The following is a 16,152-nucleotide window of genomic DNA, read 5'->3' as shown; positions in this document are numbered from 1 at the left end:
CAGGAATCTTTGTAGTTACTACAAATAACTGAAGCACTGAGGGATATTATTTCAGAGTATTCCCAAGGAATGTAGGCCAAATATAACATCGTATTATTAAAAGGGTCCATGTATCAATAGTAACTGAAAACTATGGATTACTTTTCTGAAATGCTGACTGCAAATTTCTGGTTTGGCTTCCTCAAACTGACCTCCTTTCCCTAGCTATTCCCTTTTGCCAATTGTAGGTGTCTTTTACGAGGCTGGGTTGGAATACACACTCAGTACATGAGTTAAGGGTGTCAGAATGTTCGTACTAGAAAACAAAAAAAAATGAGTAACTTTTTTTTCTCTTAGATTCCTATTTAAGTCAGAAACTGACATCTTAAGAGAAAAATCTTGCTACTGGCTGTTTGGATGTCTGGAGCAGTGACCTTCATAGTTTGGATGGACACAGCTTTGGACAACATGAAGTTGGATGTTTGTTTTTAAACTAAATGAAGATCAGCTGTCATCTATGTGCCTGATTAAAGGTGAAGCAGCAGAGAGCTGAAGTAAGACCTATCCCTTTCATTAAAGGATCTACTATATAGGTGAGAAAAAAGACATACATGCTATGAATAAAACCAGAACATTGCAGGGCTTCATACACACTGCACTAAGTGTGCCTGAGGTATCACACAGTTAATTATCTTCATGAAAGTTCAGACAGACAGAACAGAAACTATTTCACTGAAACCTCTAGTTATGCAAATGAATAAACAGTTCTTAGGAAAATTGTATTATTCTGTCACTGGTATTTCATTAGTAGTCTGGTCTGCATATTAATTAATTTTTTGAGAGGTTTTTGCTACAGGGCATGTGCGCTTGCCAGAAAGACAGAGAGAGACAGAGAGACAGAAAATGAGAAATCACCCCCCAGGGGGGATGGCCACACTGCAATCTATTCTCCTCCATTCTCCTCTTGGGATCTTGGGCACGCACACATGCCCGGCATGAGTTTAAGCCACCGGGTCTGGGACTCGAACCGCAGTTGACTACATTGGAGTCCAGCGACATAGCCATTACGCTAACTGCTGATCCCTAATTTATTTTGTTTTATATAGTAAGTAGAATGGATATTTTGATTAAGAAGTTCTGTGGGTCAGAATGCTTAAGGAGTAGAGGGCCAGATGGTGGCACAGTGGTAAAATGCAATACTCTGCCAGGCGATCCCGCATGGGAAGTCTCCCAGGTAAAGTCCAGAGACCTCCCTGAGTATGCTGGGCATCTACGTGCCCACAATCTGGGGCCAGATAAAGGCAGGAGGTGGATCAGAGCGTCAAGACTCTGTTGGGGATGCTGTATTTCTCTTCTATGTCTCTTTCATGGGAGAAATGAAACACTTTTAAAAAATGCTCAGGAAATATTGCCCCAAGCAGGACATAATTGGAAAGCTGAAATGACCTTCAGGTCCTATATGTATCATCTCTAATTCTTTGCTCTTGCCCATGTTCCAGGCTATCCCCCTTCACCCAGTCACGTCACCCTGCATTTCCTGGGAAGCAGTCAGACATACTTTCTTGGTGTCTACAGAGGTGTACAGAAGCGCCAGGGTACTGTCGACATCCCCAGTGCTGTCCAAAGTCACAAGACCCGCGTGTCCTAGGGCAGAATCAGAGTGTTAGAGGCCGTTACTGATTTCTCACCTGACTGACCAGGTAGTTTCTGACAGAGGGTGTAAAATGGGTTCACATTTCTCAGTTTTGGATTTAATGAAAAATGGCTGAGCTTAATGGTCCAAGAGGACCCCGGGATTAGTTGTTGACCATGAGATCTCTGAAGAATGTTTTTATGGGAGACGTTATTTATTTACTGGGTCACTGGAAAAGTTATGACCTATTTTTCTATGTTTGTCTATGCAAAAATGCATCGTGACTTTTCCAATGACCTAGTAGAAAGAATATTTTTCCCTTGTATTTACAGTGGCATTAAATAGAATCAGTCAATAAATTCTGCAATTGTAAATTTTGGCTAATAATTTTTATCAAACTAATAGCAAAGTACATAGAGCAGTATATAAGTTAACTCAGATTGTAAAAAAAATCAAAATCTTTTACAATCATTTATTAGCTGAAAATACTGAAAAAATTGCTTAAGCTCTCTGTGTTTCAGTTTTCATCCATGAAATAACAGCAGTATAGAATGAAACGATGAAATGGCTGTTTAGGTAAAAAGTGGTCAAATCAACAATTCTACATGGTTCAACATTATAACTAATAATTATTTCATGTTGACTATATACCAGGCCTTGGGCTAAGTGCTTAGTATACACTTACAATTTTATTCTCCCTAGAATACCATGACACAGAAACTGTGGTTGTCTTTATTTTATTGATGGGAAATCATTTATGGAAGTCAGAGATATTAAGTAACTTGCCCAAGTTCGTAGAGCTGGTAGGTGGCTAAACGTGGACACAAATGTCCCCTGGCTCCAAGCCAGTGTCGGTGACTGGCTGGATGCTTGACAATGACGACGGGTGTGAGGAAACTGAAAATGTGCACACAGTGCCTGGCAGAGCCTGGGACCCATGGGCTGCCCAATAGATGACTGCCCCTCCCTCCCTCCGTCTTCAGGTGAGCAGAAGGGCTGCCTTCCTAGCATTGTCATACCCACAGCCTTTGCTACCACTCTCAGACTTTGCTGAGCGTCTGCTGCCCTCTGAAGCCGACAGGGGAAGGCTCGCTCTGCAGTAAGACCACGACTTCCCAAAGTAAGACTTTAAGGCAAGTTAGAGAAGGCAAGTATCACGTGCCTTTAATACAGTGTACGTTAAACTTAAAAGAAAGTTTCTTCATCACCCCTAGATGAGATCTGAGAGATGAAAGATGAGAGTTCCCATAGGGAAACTCCTTTGGGAAAAAAGGAAATGTCAACCCGTATGGTTCAGAGGGGGGTGTGTTGTTTTGAATTAAATCATTATTAGCAGTATTAGGGTTTGGGTAGGTGACGGTTTAACAAAAAGCCTTGGATCCTTGAAGGATAAAAGGGAGATGTGGAGGGACCAAACACAAACTACAAATATTCCTCTTCTTGCACAGTCAGGGCATCACGGCTCAAAATGCTTGTTCATAAGTAGTAGGCCTGAGCTTGTGCTCTTTCTATGATAGCCAAAGATTTTGAAAGTCTGCAGCGTTAAGTTGGAAACCAGTTAGCAATAACAGTATCCCCAAAACTTTCTGGAGGATGTTTGCCTCCAGTTGAGCTCAAAGATATTCAGTGATTTGATGGCCGTTCCCAGCCTCCCTTTCCGTTTCCCAAAGTGCATTCACGAAGCCCACCATCCTCCAGCTCTGATGTTTAGGAGACCAGTACCTGTAAAACTGAGGTTCCTGAAAGCATGAGCAAACTCAGGGCCGGTAACGTCTTCTCCGTTTTCAAGAAATTTCTGCAGCACGTGTCCAAAGAGCAAGATCCCATCCAAATAGGCGAGGGCAAACTCGTATTTGGCCTGAATGAGAAAAATCTTACAATAAGTCCACAAAAGAGATTCCAGTCAAGAGCTTGGAATGAAATATTCTTGGAGTCTGCCAGGTAACTGGCAAGGTAAAGGGGCAGTGGGGAATTGGGGGGATGATATTAGGGGAGACTTTGGAAAAGCCCGCCTGGGTCAGTGGTCCCAGGTCACAATTCTGCCTTTTCTTGGGATCAGTAAAATGAGAAGTAGACAGTACATTTAGAGAAGTGGCTACAAGCAGTTATACTCCTTCTCACAATGATAAGATAAACAATTACAACCAGAAAAAAAAGAAAAAACATGAAGCATTTTCATCATCCTTGTAAGATTGTATATAGAAATAATGTCTGCTGGGGTCAGCAGATGGAGTGGTAGTCAAGGCACTGGACTCCCACACGGTTGACCCCAGTTGGAGTCCCAGACCCAGCTTCTTGAAAATAATACCAGGCACATGGGCATGCGTGCCCACAATCCCAAGAGGAGAATGGAGTACAAGAGATTTCCCATTGGCAATTCCCCTGGGGGTTGATTTCTTATTTTCCCTCTGTCTGTCTCTCTCCAGCGAGTGCATGGATCCTGCCTGGGGCAAAAACCAGAAGAGGGAAAGAAAAAGGAAACAGTGCTTGCTTATAGTTTAGTATTTTTGTCTAAGTGCAAAAAATAAAACCAAAAAATGACCTCTGCCTTTCAGTATCCTGAATGACACATGAGAAGTTTTGATTGGATGATGCCATTGAATTTACTTCCAAGACAGTTCTGATTGGGTATTACTTTAAGCCCCAAATGTCTTCCCTGAGGACAATAACAAGGAGCGTCAAAACTCCTCAGCTGTTGTGGCCGATGCATGGTGACCTTCACAAAACTGGGTGCTAGCTCCACTAAGACCGGATGAGTTCTGTTCCCTCAAGTATTTCAGATTCCAGCTCCAAAGCACCAGAGCCAAGAAGCATGCAGGTGATACCTGGATCCATGCCCAGAATTGTATTTGCTAGGAAATATGAAGAGGGGCCCAGCTATGGTGGTATATGCTGCCTAGACTGTGCTGCACAGCCCAGGGCCAAGTGGAGGTCTGAGTTCAGTTCCCGATCCAACCCAAAGGCCAGGCAGGATGCCTTATGCCTGGAATCCTGGTGACTCAGGGAGGCTAAGGCAAAAAGGATGCAAGCTTCAGGCTGGCCTGGACAACACAGTGAGCCTTGTCTGAAAAACAGCCAGTTGTGGTCACATATGCCTGTAGTCACAGCTGGGAGTGCTGAAGCAGGAGGATTGCACCACCAGATCCTGTCTTTAAAAGGAAAAAAAAAGTGTGCATGTATATAGAATACACTGCTATATAGACTGCTATATATTATATTAATAGATATGTATATTTGTGTATGCATATAATATGTAATATATGAAAGGTAAGACTCCTTTCAATGGTTTCAGATCCTGTCTTTAAAAGGAAAAAAAAAGTGTGCATGTATATAGAATACACTGCTATATAGACTGCTATATATTATATTAATAGATATGTATATTTGTGTATGCATATAATATGTAATATATGAAATATATATATATATGGTTTCATTTTCTTTTGCTGAAATAATCATTTCATGAGATGAAAAGAAACCAGTGAGAGCACAGCCCCCAAAGAGATTGCAGGCTCTCATGTTGGCAGTCATAAATAGAGCACCTAGAATTGCTGGTCTGGTAAATACTGTGACACCCAGAAGTGTCCTACGACGTTGTTTAGGGCCCTCAGGATTGCCCCTTCCTACTCTTCCATCTCCACACCTGCTCTCAGCTGTTGTCTGAGGGCAGAAAGCATCCGATAAATGTAATCACATTCAGGCACAATGCAAGACAAAGCCCAGCATGCCGTTAGAGTCAGGCGCCCTGCATTATTTTAAAGTGACCATGATTTATGTCCACACGGAAGCCTTTCTGTTCTGGGACAAATGCTAAGCCAGATGGGATGATAGAATGGCAGAAGTAAACTGGACTCTCTTGGGCAAACTTGGACAGTGGTCAATTTAATTATCAGGAAGGACAATGCCTTAACCTAGGAATACATCTCTCGAAAGGTAGAATTTTGATATCAGTGACGGGAGAAAGTTCCTCTAAATGCAGAGAATTTTCCAGTAACCCTTCCTTATTTCACATTGTTCAACTTCTACCTCCCCTAAGTGTAAGAATGACTTTCCATAGTAGGGCTATTTTCCCATATTGTCACTTCCATTCTGATGTCGCGAAGGTGTTCACTGTTGAGTTGGTCTAGAACCTAGTATGGTTATGGTGACATACAGTAAGAGTTTTGATGAGGATCCTGCTACTGCAAAATGCTACACATGCACACAGTTGGTTGTGGTTAAGTGAATTGAAATGAATAAAAACAATTGCTTATTTTAGAATTTGGGTCCTGAATAGGAGAATAGTTATCTTACCTTTGATGGTAACAATTGGTTGATCAAAGAGTCATTTAAGATGGAATTTTTAAAATCCAGTGTCAGAACAAGGACATTTTTCATGTAGTCGGGGGCTGTGACGTTGTCTTCGAAGTAGTAGTTACTATAATAAAAAGTACAGGTTTCCTGTGAAAATTAGCTTCCTCCAAAAATAAAGGCAAATCTTCTACAATTCACACAAGCTATAACATCATACTTGAAAGCAGTTTAAAACTTTTTCCCCAGTGATGTACAAAATTTTCTACTTTCCCCAGAAAATTATATTGAGTAAGAGTACTTAGGTAGTTATGGTTAACATACACAGATGGAAAGGAAAATCAGAATACAGTTGGCAGATCCTTCTTTGAGAGAAATATTTTGGGCTCTGGACATATAAGTTTGTACTTGCTTTTAAGGCATAATGATCCTTGGTTTATACCTGAAAACTTTCTTTTCTTTAAATTCTCTTAACAATTTAGAGATACTGTGTTAAGGTAGAGAGACATTTTATCATTAAACTTACTTTTTATTTATTTATTTTTCTTTTATTTAACATAATCTTGTTTATATTACATTGAATCACGTATAACTTTACAGTGTATTACACTTACATTTTAGATGGCAAAACATAAGCATATAAGAGTTAACATTTTCTCAAATGCTGTAAGCTTTAGCATATGAGACATTTATTTCTTGAGTCTTCTATACTAACTCCTGGATAATGCAGATTGTATATTCTCAATAATGTCCAAGATTGCTCTGAAAATCATATGGCTTCTAAGCTTCCTCATCATTTGAATGTTTTAATATAGAAATACTCTAACACATTTGAACTCCTATAATTAGGATAATCATCTCATGTTTAAACATTACTGTGTGCTAAGTTAAGTACTGTGTTGGATATTTTGTTTTAAACCACCAGGTCCGGAACTTGAACCACCGTCTACTACATGGGAGTCCAGCGACATAGCCATTATGCTAACTGCTGGTCCCGATATTTTGTTCATATTATCACGTCTAATCCTGAAACCACTTCGTCGAAGTGGACATTTTAATTCTCATTTTAAAAATGAGAAGATTTAATCCCAAGATGCTAAGAAATTTCCAAAAGTCAAAGAACTAGAAGTAGTCCAGTGAGAAGTTAGACCTCGTACTGAATCTCATGATCGTCCCCAAACGTACCCAGGTTCCTTTGGAAATAGTGAAAAAGGAATGCTAGCATTTCAACAGTTGATTGAGAATTTGCTGAAAGTAAAATTATACCAGCCTGGCTACATGGAAGACTCTTTTCAGAGGACAAAACATCTATTAAAATCAATGTGATTGTAGGATGATACATTGAAAACTTTACACTTTTTAACTTTAGTAGCTAAAAGGCTAAGTTGGTTGATTCAATCATCTCTATGAACGTTTAGCTATCAAATAGAACTGTAGTTCCTATACTTCATTTTCCTGTCAAACTATGAAAAGTAGGTTTAGTGTGGGTGAAATGACTAGACACAGATGAGAAAGAGCTAGAGCAGTAATAGCCTCTGGTTTGAATACAGACGGGCGCTGATTAATGACCCAACCAGATAAGTGCAGTCATGTGACCTAGTTGATGGGACAAAGGGCACAGGAATACTGGTGACACTTTCTCTAAGTTTAGTCTGATTAAGTATTACCTTAGAGTTTTTTTTTTTCTTTCCTTTTTTAGGTTTACTTATTTCTTCTATGAGAGAAAGAGAGAGAGAATGAGAGAGAGCAAGCATCCCAAACAGGGTCCCAATATTTAATCCACCCCCAGCCTTCAGCCAGCCTCTAATCATGGGCACATATGTGCCTGGGACATTCAGGGAAGTCTTTGGACTTGATCCAGAACTCTCTCACGTGGGATCGCCTTGCAGAGTGTTGTTTTATGACTGGACCTCCATCTAACCCCAAGCACAGTTTGCTAGTGGGATGTCTAACCATATGAGAAGATGCGTGGTAAAACAAAATAGGATATGATGAAACGTGTTTCTGTTCTCTAGGATTTTCTCTCCTTAGTTCCAGAGAAGCATGGAGGAAAGATCACCACCTATTGCTTATGCCACAAAAAGCAAAGAATAAATGTGTAAATCAGACTCCTATAACCAAAACTTTACTCTTACCAAAGGTAGCTAAAGAAAAGCAATCTAGGACCAAAGTCCATCAGCAACTGAAGGGAAAAAAATGCATCCCAACTTCTCAGGAATACTCCCGGGGAGTTATTAGTTGTTTTTTTTTTTTTTTATCATTTTCTGCATGAAGGCCTTGAAACTCCACTGGAGATCAGGATCTTATATTGACTGAGTAAGTCTTGTAGATGCATGAGCATATGGTATTTGGGGCTTTTATAAAACTTTTGTATTTAGACATAACAGAGGTATCAAAGGAATACAACTCTGCTAAGGCCTTAATTGATTAAATAAGAGTGAGGGCATGATGAAGAATGAACTTTGTTTCAAACGTCATCATCATACTGAACCCCATAAGAAGACTGCGCAAAGCAAGGGAAAAGAGAATTTGTCTTTTGGAAATCTTTACAGTACTTCCTTTCTTTCTTTTCTTTTCTTATCTTTTTTTTTTTTTAAGAGAGATTTTCGCTATAGAGTATGTGTGTTTGCTAGAGAGACAGAAATCACTGTCCCCCAGGGGATGGCCACATTGCAATCCCTTCTCCTCCATTATCCTCTCTGGATTTTGGGCACACACACACATGTGCCTGGCATGAGTTTCAAGCCTCCGGGTCCGGGACTCGAATGATGGTCAGTCAGGTGGAAGTCCAGCAACATAACTATTACCCCATCCGCTGGTCCCAGTACTTCCCTTCTGAAAAGAGGACTTTTCTTTCAAATATTATACCTACTTGAATAAATCCATTAGAATAATGACAGTGTCTTCATTCATTGCTCGATCACCCTTGAGGCTTTGGATGAGTTTTGGAGAACCACACATAACAATCACTGAAGGAGAGAGAGAAAGACAGGAGAGAAATGTATGATGGTCTACACACAAATAGGCAGGGAACCAGTTGTCTGAATTTGAACCCAGTATATCCAAGTTCCTTTTAAAAAAGATTAACATAAATTCCTCAAATTCTCCCTTTTTTATTTAAAGTTATTAAAATCAGAACAAAATCACATGCATTCTTTAAAATATCACCTAGTCTGGAGCTAGCCCAAATCCTAGTGGTTAAGGAAGCTGGCTCCCACATGGCCAACTATGGTTTGAATCCTGCTCCCAGTGGCTTCAAAGACATGCCAAGTGTGTGTACATACATGCCCAGAATCTCAACAGGATGGAGAAATGGAGGAGAAAGAATTGTGTCATGACCATACCCAAATGGAGAGTGCTTTCTCTCTATCTCTCTCTCTGTCTCTGACAAGTGCATGTACTCTCTGGCAATTAAAAAAGATAGTATAATGCACTCCCTTAATTTTCTGGAGTTAAGGAAGCTACAGTCAAGATGCCAAAAGATCAACAAACTATTAAGTGACAGAAATAACTTTGACAGTCAAGAATCCTGTTTCAGGAGACCAGCAGATGACATAATGGTTATGTCACTGGACTCCGATTAGTTGACCATAGTTTGAGTCCCACATTTGGTGGCTTAAAACTCATAAACCAGTGCATGTGCCATGCTTGCCCAAAGTCCTGAGAGGAAACTGGAGGAGAAGGAATGGTGGTGTGGCCATCCCCCCTGGGGGTGATTTCTCACTTTGTCTCTGTCTCTCTGGTGAGCACACGTACACACTCCCTATAGCATAAATCTCTCAAAAAAAAAAAAAAGAGTCTTGGTTCAGTGCTCATTTTATTACTCTAAATTTCTAAGCTGGAGTGGTTACAAAGGCTACTTTCATCAATAACTGAAGTACACCTTGCTGTTTGTAAAAGTGGTTGAAAAGGTATACTAAAAGTGAATGTGAGAAGAATTTTTTTCTGAGAGGTTTTTGCTATAGGGCACATGCGCTTGCCATAAAGACGGAGAGAGACAGAAAGCAAGAAATCACTCTGCAGAGGGAATGGCCACGCTGCGCTGCAATCCCTTCTCCTCCATTCTCCTCTCAGGATCTTGGGCATGCATGCACACATGCCTGGCATGAGTTTTAAGCCACCGGGTCCAGGACTTGAACCGCGGTCGACTACACAGGAGTCCAGCCACATAGCCATAATGCCAACTGCTGGTCCTGTGAGAAGAATTTATAAAGTCTTCCTAAGCAGTTTTCCTTGAGCTTTGTCTTTAGTGTCTTAACTCAAAATCCACTCTGACGCTCTACCGCTAACTGCAGCAAGCCAGCTCCTGAGTAAAATTTGGGGATCATTTCCTTGTATCTCATTTATGTTGTACTGTTTAAACTCTTTAGGGACATGAATAATTTTATAACCCCCCCTCCTCGTATCTTGGTAACTGTTTTTGCACCTGGTAAGTTCTTAATAATAGCAAATGCTTGGTAAAGGCAGTAGATGATGATTTGTGTGATATCAGGAAATCTGCTCAGCAAGCATCTTCCCTTGAAGAAATTCCCTCAGTTGATTCGGTTGCTTCTGATATGTTCTTGTTTGTGGAGAGAATTCCATGGAAAGTACAGCAAACCATGTAACAGCCTAGAATAATTTTCTCTATTTGTCTTTCCCATTTGGCTTGTAGCTGGGAGATCACTGGGCAGCTAAGATACAGAAGGATTAGCAAAGTGAGACGATCTTTGCTTACATTGTAATTTTGCCTGAAGCAATACATCAATAAATGTACCCTCTTGGTCACCAGGAGGACCAGAGTTCAGAATGTGTAAGGGTTAGTCACCATGCCAATGCTATGTTGGATTGAGTTGAACTTCAAAAGCAGGTTCCTGGTAGTGGGTCATGATGTTTTGGTTTACAAAAGCTGTATTCTAGCATTGACATTTCTTTCATTGTGTTAATATGTTTTCTCAATGCTCCTTTCTATTTTCTCTGAGAGGACACGGTTTTAGTGCACAAGAGGAGCAGTGTAATAAAGCTGCATGCAACATCTCCCAGATATGCAAGGTACCAGTAGTGACAGTAGCTCTGCAGGGACAGTTTAGTTAAAATGACTCATAAAGAAGTGGGAGCTATGAGAGAAAAGTTGGTAATAAAAACAAAATGATCTTGATGCTTCGTTGTTGCTGTTGCTGTTTTTAGAAAGAGAGAGAGATTTTTGCTATAGGGCATGTGCAGTTGTTGCTAGAGAGACAGAGGGACAGAAAGCAAGAAATTACCCCCCAGGGGGATGGCCGCCCCATAATCCCTTCTTCTCCATTCTCCTCTCAGGATTTTGGGCATGTATGTGCATACACCCAGAGTGAGTTTCAAGCCACCAGGTCCTAGACTCAAACTGCTGTCGGCCATGTGGGAGTCCAGCGACATAACCATTACGCCCTCTGTTGGTCCCTCTTGATGTCTTCTTACCATTGCTTTTTCTTTTCTGATCTGTTAAAATATCTTGAAACTGTTCAGCTCCTCTCAACATTTCCTTAAAGCTGAGTTCTTGAGAAAAATAGGAAACTCCAGCCTCCAGAGCATTGAGGTACCTAGGACAGGAAACAGAGAAACTAAGAAACCAGCTTAGTTTCCTCAAGGCCTTCTGTGCCTTTTACTTATTATTTGCAGATCTGTCATGGGACTTGTTTATTTAAAATTTGGTCATTAACGTAACAGACATACACACTGTGACACCACTGATTTGGATTGTGAACATCTAATGAAGTAAAAGTAAGGAAAGTTTTAAAGAATCCTTATGTGATATACAGATAGTAGACATTTGGTGGGACCCTTATAATGACTTCTTGCTACTTGAAGAAGGAAGGTTCTACTCTGCTCTATAAACAAGCCCCGTTATCAGAGGTAGGTTGAAACCTTTGAAAACAGTACACAAACTCAGAATAATGTTTGCCCTCATGTGCAGTGGACTTTTGTGTATTCTAAGTTCAGGCCATAGTTTCTAGGGTGAGGTGATTTCTATGGTTCCCTAGATGTGCATTCCTGGTAGCATCCCAGCTTAGTTTTCTGCACTTTTGGGTGGAGAGTGACTACAAAACCAAGTAGCATCTTGGAAATATAGACAGTAACCTGAGCAAAAGGTTCCTTCTGACACTTTTGCTGGTCATGAGTGAACCTGATAATTTCCTTAGAGCAATGGTACCCACTATTCCTGTTCTCCTCCACTCCTTGCTCCTCTGAAATGCTGTGAGAGAAATTGCTTCTAACTAAATACAAGGGTAGGAAGAATGCACATTCTCTGGTATCATGTCTTACGCAGCAATGCGAAAACATTAACTTCTGGTTTTCATTTTTCTTATCTGTAAAATAGGGATTATGGTACTGTTTTCTTTAGGAGACTTACTGTGGAAATCAATAGGACTGATGTGAATGTAATTTCAAAACTAGAAGTACTGTTTCAAATGTGATCTATGTTGATTATTTTTTTTTCTTTTGGAGAGGTTTTTGCTATAGGGCATGTGTGTTCACCATAAAGACAGAGAGAGACAGAGAGATAGAAAGAGAGAAATCACCCCCCAGGGGGGATGGCCACCCCACAATCCTTTCTCCTCCTTTCTCCTCTCGAGATCTTGGGCACGCACGCACATGCGCCCGGCGTGAGTTTAAGCCACCAGGTCCAGGACTCGAACCACGGTCGGCTACATGGGAGTCCAGCGACATAGCCATTATGCTAACTGCTGGCCCCTATTTGATTATTTTTAAAATAATGTACTTTGGCCCATTTTCTTTTCATTTTGTGTAAGAAAGTGGGCTGGTATCCGTTCCCAAGGCTGTCATAGATGGAAGTTCCATTGACAGTCACCAGGCGGCTTGCCATGAATCTATGGCTTCTCTCCACAAGTGTCTGGAGAATATTAATGATGCCACTTACCAGAAACAGTCCTCAGTCTCAGTACCATCTTTGTAAACATATGCAGTGTTCCAGGAAAATGGTTTGAATGGCATATTGTTGGCCTTCCAAAAATTAATCAAGAAATACATCAACTTTCTAGCTGGAGGCATCATTCTGGTTAATGTTTCTTTATAGTCACATGACAGTCCAAAGCTTCCAGCCGAAATCATGGGATAGTTCAAATCTGTGTCAAGACTATGCCAAGAGGTGAGAAAGAAATCAGTATCAGGATTAACTTAGTAGCACAAACAAGACCCCCTCTTTGATCTGATTCAGCGTGTGTATATAAGTGGTAAGAATGAAGCAGAGTGGAAAAGTGGGTTCTTCATTTATATAGATGTCCATCCTACACAGGGGAATTTAAAAGCATTTATGAGCATGTACCATGTTCTAAGCATGCTCTAGGTGGCTTCATGAATATGTGGCTTGGCTACTTATATTTATTTTAAAATAAGTTGTCATGATATCTGAGATGTATGGACTTTGGGGAGCAGGACTAAGAAAAGAGAAGATGAGCTTCCACAACTATTGTAAAGCCAGGAAGATCCCCTCTGCACTTTCCCTTCTATACACTGCTTTTTTCCTAGCTTTTCTGTGGGCTACCTTTGAGATAGATATCAGCTGAGTATTTGAGAGACTTTCTTTGCTCTGCACATTTTTTCCCCTTAGTTCTGCTATTCATGTGCTCATCAGAGAGACAGAGATGGAGGAATGAGGAAGCACCCCTTGGGGTTGGAGGGTATGGCCACACTGCTATCCCTTTTCCTCCATTCTCCTTTTGGGATTTTGGGTAGACACACACATGCTTTCTATATGTTTTTCAAGTCACTGGGTCTGGTATTTGAACTGCCCAGTCAGCCATGTGGGATCAGGCTGCCTTAGTCACCACACTGCCAGGTGATCCATATGGACCTTCTCGTAGTTCCTTAAACATCTCAAACTTCATTCTTAGTCAGGGCCTTGACTAATGCCAGGACTCCTTTCCCTTACTTCTTTGTTTGGCTGACTCTGTGTTCACAAATTAATCTTTTACTTTTCTTCCTCAAAACTAATACTTTTATTTTTTCATTTCTTTTACTATTTTGCGATCTCAAAGCCTTTGTGATTACTTTCCATCCCTCACTTCAGCATCCTATTAGTTATCCAATACTAATGAATTCTACCTTCAGACGTTGTTAAGGTGTCCTCTCTTGCCACATCCACTGCTCATCCAGGCCCTCCTTCTCCCTTGCTGACGTTCCTGTCCTTGGTCTCCACCTGTGTCTTTCCTAGACACTGTTGGCAACTGTTCTTCCCCAAGCTGAGCTTCTTCTTGTGGCACTCATTCACTCATTACCTCAGTGGTGTCTGAGGTAAATGTCCTTGTGTACAACTTCCTTCGCTTGGACTTCCCTCACGTGGACTTCCAAATATAGTCCTACTTCATTTTCCCAAGTCTTGTCTTTACTATTCCCTCTTGCATTTCCTGAGCTCCAGTTAAAACGAACTTTCATAAATTTTCTTTACTTCCCTGTGTCTTTGCTTTTCCACCCACTGTTCCCTCTCCTGGCCAGGAAGCTTAGCCCTTCTCTGCTCATGACAGTCCTACCAGTTCTTCAACACTCAGCTCAGGTGCCATCTCCTTCTTGGAGTCTTTCCCCTCCTGAAGCTTAGCCCCCTCAGCCAGAGGTACCCGAGTTTCTGTTTGTGCCGTGGATCTTCTTGTTTGTGCCTCTCCGATGGAACCTGTCTCACTTGGCCTTGTATTGGTTGCCAGTGTCTTTGTCACTTGTTTGGCTGTGTTTTACCTAATGCTTTCTACGGTGACAAAATTAAAATGCTTCTTTGTACACATAGAGCTCTTCATAAGTGGTGAATCAATTTTCCCAATTTTGAGCATACTGTATAGTGATATAAGAAAGTGATCTGGGCCAGCAGTTGGCGTAATGGCTATGTCGCTGAACTCCCATGTAGCCAGCAGCAGTTCGAGTCCCAGACCCGGTGGCTTAAACTCACACCAGATGCGTGTGTGTGCATGCCCAAGATCCTGAGAGGAGAATGGAGGAAAAAGGATTGTGGCGTGGCCATCTGCCCTAGGGGGTGATTTCTCACTTTCTGTCTCTCTGTCTCTCTCTTCTCTCTGTCTTTATGGCAAGCGCATGCACCCCATAGTAAAAACCTTTCCAAAAAAAAAAAAAAGAAGAAGAAGAAGAAAGTGATCTGATAAAACTGCAGTGAGAGAAGCCAGTTGATAGTGTTGTATTTGCATCGCTGGACTTCCACATGGCCAAATGAGGTTCAAGTCCTGAACCCAGTGACTTGAAACTCACGCTGGGTGCATGTGTGTGCCTGCTCAGGATCCCAAGAGGAGAATGGCAGAGAGAGGATTTCAGTATGGTCATTCTCACTTTCCTCATGGTCTACCTCTTTCTCTCCCCAGTAAGAGCATGTGTGCCAAGACAAGACCCATTCCCACCCAGTGGGAGTGGGTGGTAGAGAGGAAGATTCTGTGTCTGTCTGCATCTTAGTATGCACGATGGGCTCCAAGAGGGCTTCTGCAGTGTGTATGGTAAGCAGTGGGCCTGAGCATCTGAGCTCAGGTGTGAGGTGTCAGAGGCAGGCTTTTCAGTAGCCATTTTGGAGGTCTAATATTTATCTCCCCACCCGTAAATCTACTGCAAGGAGTCCTGTTACACGGTTTCTCTGTGTAAGACAAAGGATGATTATTGACTAAGGATAAGATTGAACAAGTGGAAAAAAAAAAAAAGCATGGGAAAGGGATTTTGACCGAGGAGGGTATGATAGCAGAACAAAATGTTCTCTGGCAATATAAACTACCCTGAGTGAGATGAATAGGAAAGTTGAGGGAGATTTTTCCCAAAGCCAGAAAAACAATTCTAGAACGCATACAACCTTCACAAAGTCCATGGGGCCAGACAGTGGCACAGCTGTAACACCACATTCCGTGATGCTGGAGCTACATGTGCACGCTGGGTGTGCATGTGCATGGCCACGATCCAGGCCAGCTGAGGCTGGGGGTGGATCATGGTGTGGGGACCCTGTTGAAAGTGCCTCTCTCTCTTCTCATCTCACAGAACACATAAAACAAACTTTAAAAAAATTTTTATGAAAAATGTGTATTACAGAATCCCTGTGCATAGATTTCAGAAAGTTTTGCACTGAATAAACTTGTACTTTAATTATTTTTTTTTGAGAGGTTTTTGCTATAGGGTGCATGCACTCGCCAGACAGACACAGAGAGACAGAGGGACAGAAAGCGAGAAATTACCTCCCAGGGGGGATGGCCACACCACAATCCCTTCTCCTCCATTCTCCTCTCGGGATCTTGGGCCTG

General features: G+C 41.4%; 1 protein-coding gene and 1 long non-coding RNA gene across 2 annotated transcripts in view; one reads left to right on the top strand and one right to left on the bottom strand.

Annotated features, from left to right (window-relative positions):
* Nucleotides 1–718, top strand: part of LOC106734051 (uncharacterized) — a 34,737-nt gene extending 34,019 nt beyond the window's left edge. Inside the window, exon 3 of the long non-coding RNA XR_001369822.2 lies at nucleotides 337–718. This is a non-coding gene — a long non-coding RNA (uncharacterized LOC106734051). The remainder of the gene's footprint in view (nucleotides 1–336) is intronic.
* The window catches only part of GUCY2C (guanylate cyclase 2C), an 82,811-nt gene that overhangs the window by 54,822 nt on the left and 11,837 nt on the right, over nucleotides 1–16,152 (bottom strand). The window contains exons 4-9 of the mRNA XM_006169964.3: nucleotides 12,798–13,013; nucleotides 11,336–11,457; nucleotides 8,775–8,871; nucleotides 5,906–6,029; nucleotides 3,335–3,470; nucleotides 1,538–1,623 (exon numbers count right to left, since the gene is read on the bottom strand). Coding sequence (XP_006170026.1) covers nucleotides 1,538–1,623; nucleotides 3,335–3,470; nucleotides 5,906–6,029; nucleotides 8,775–8,871; nucleotides 11,336–11,457; nucleotides 12,798–13,013 — 781 coding nt within the window. The remainder of the gene's footprint in view (nucleotides 1–1,537; nucleotides 1,624–3,334; nucleotides 3,471–5,905; nucleotides 6,030–8,774; nucleotides 8,872–11,335; nucleotides 11,458–12,797; nucleotides 13,014–16,152) is intronic.

Source organism: Tupaia chinensis, unplaced genomic scaffold, assembly GCF_000334495.1.
Source record: "Tupaia chinensis unplaced genomic scaffold, TupChi_1.0 Scaffold147869_1, whole genome shotgun sequence".
In the NCBI taxonomy this organism is placed as follows: Eukaryota; Metazoa; Chordata; class Mammalia; order Scandentia; family Tupaiidae; genus Tupaia; species Tupaia belangeri.
The sequence above is the reverse complement of the archived record's forward strand: the minus strand, read 5'-3'. Positions and strand labels throughout refer to the sequence as shown.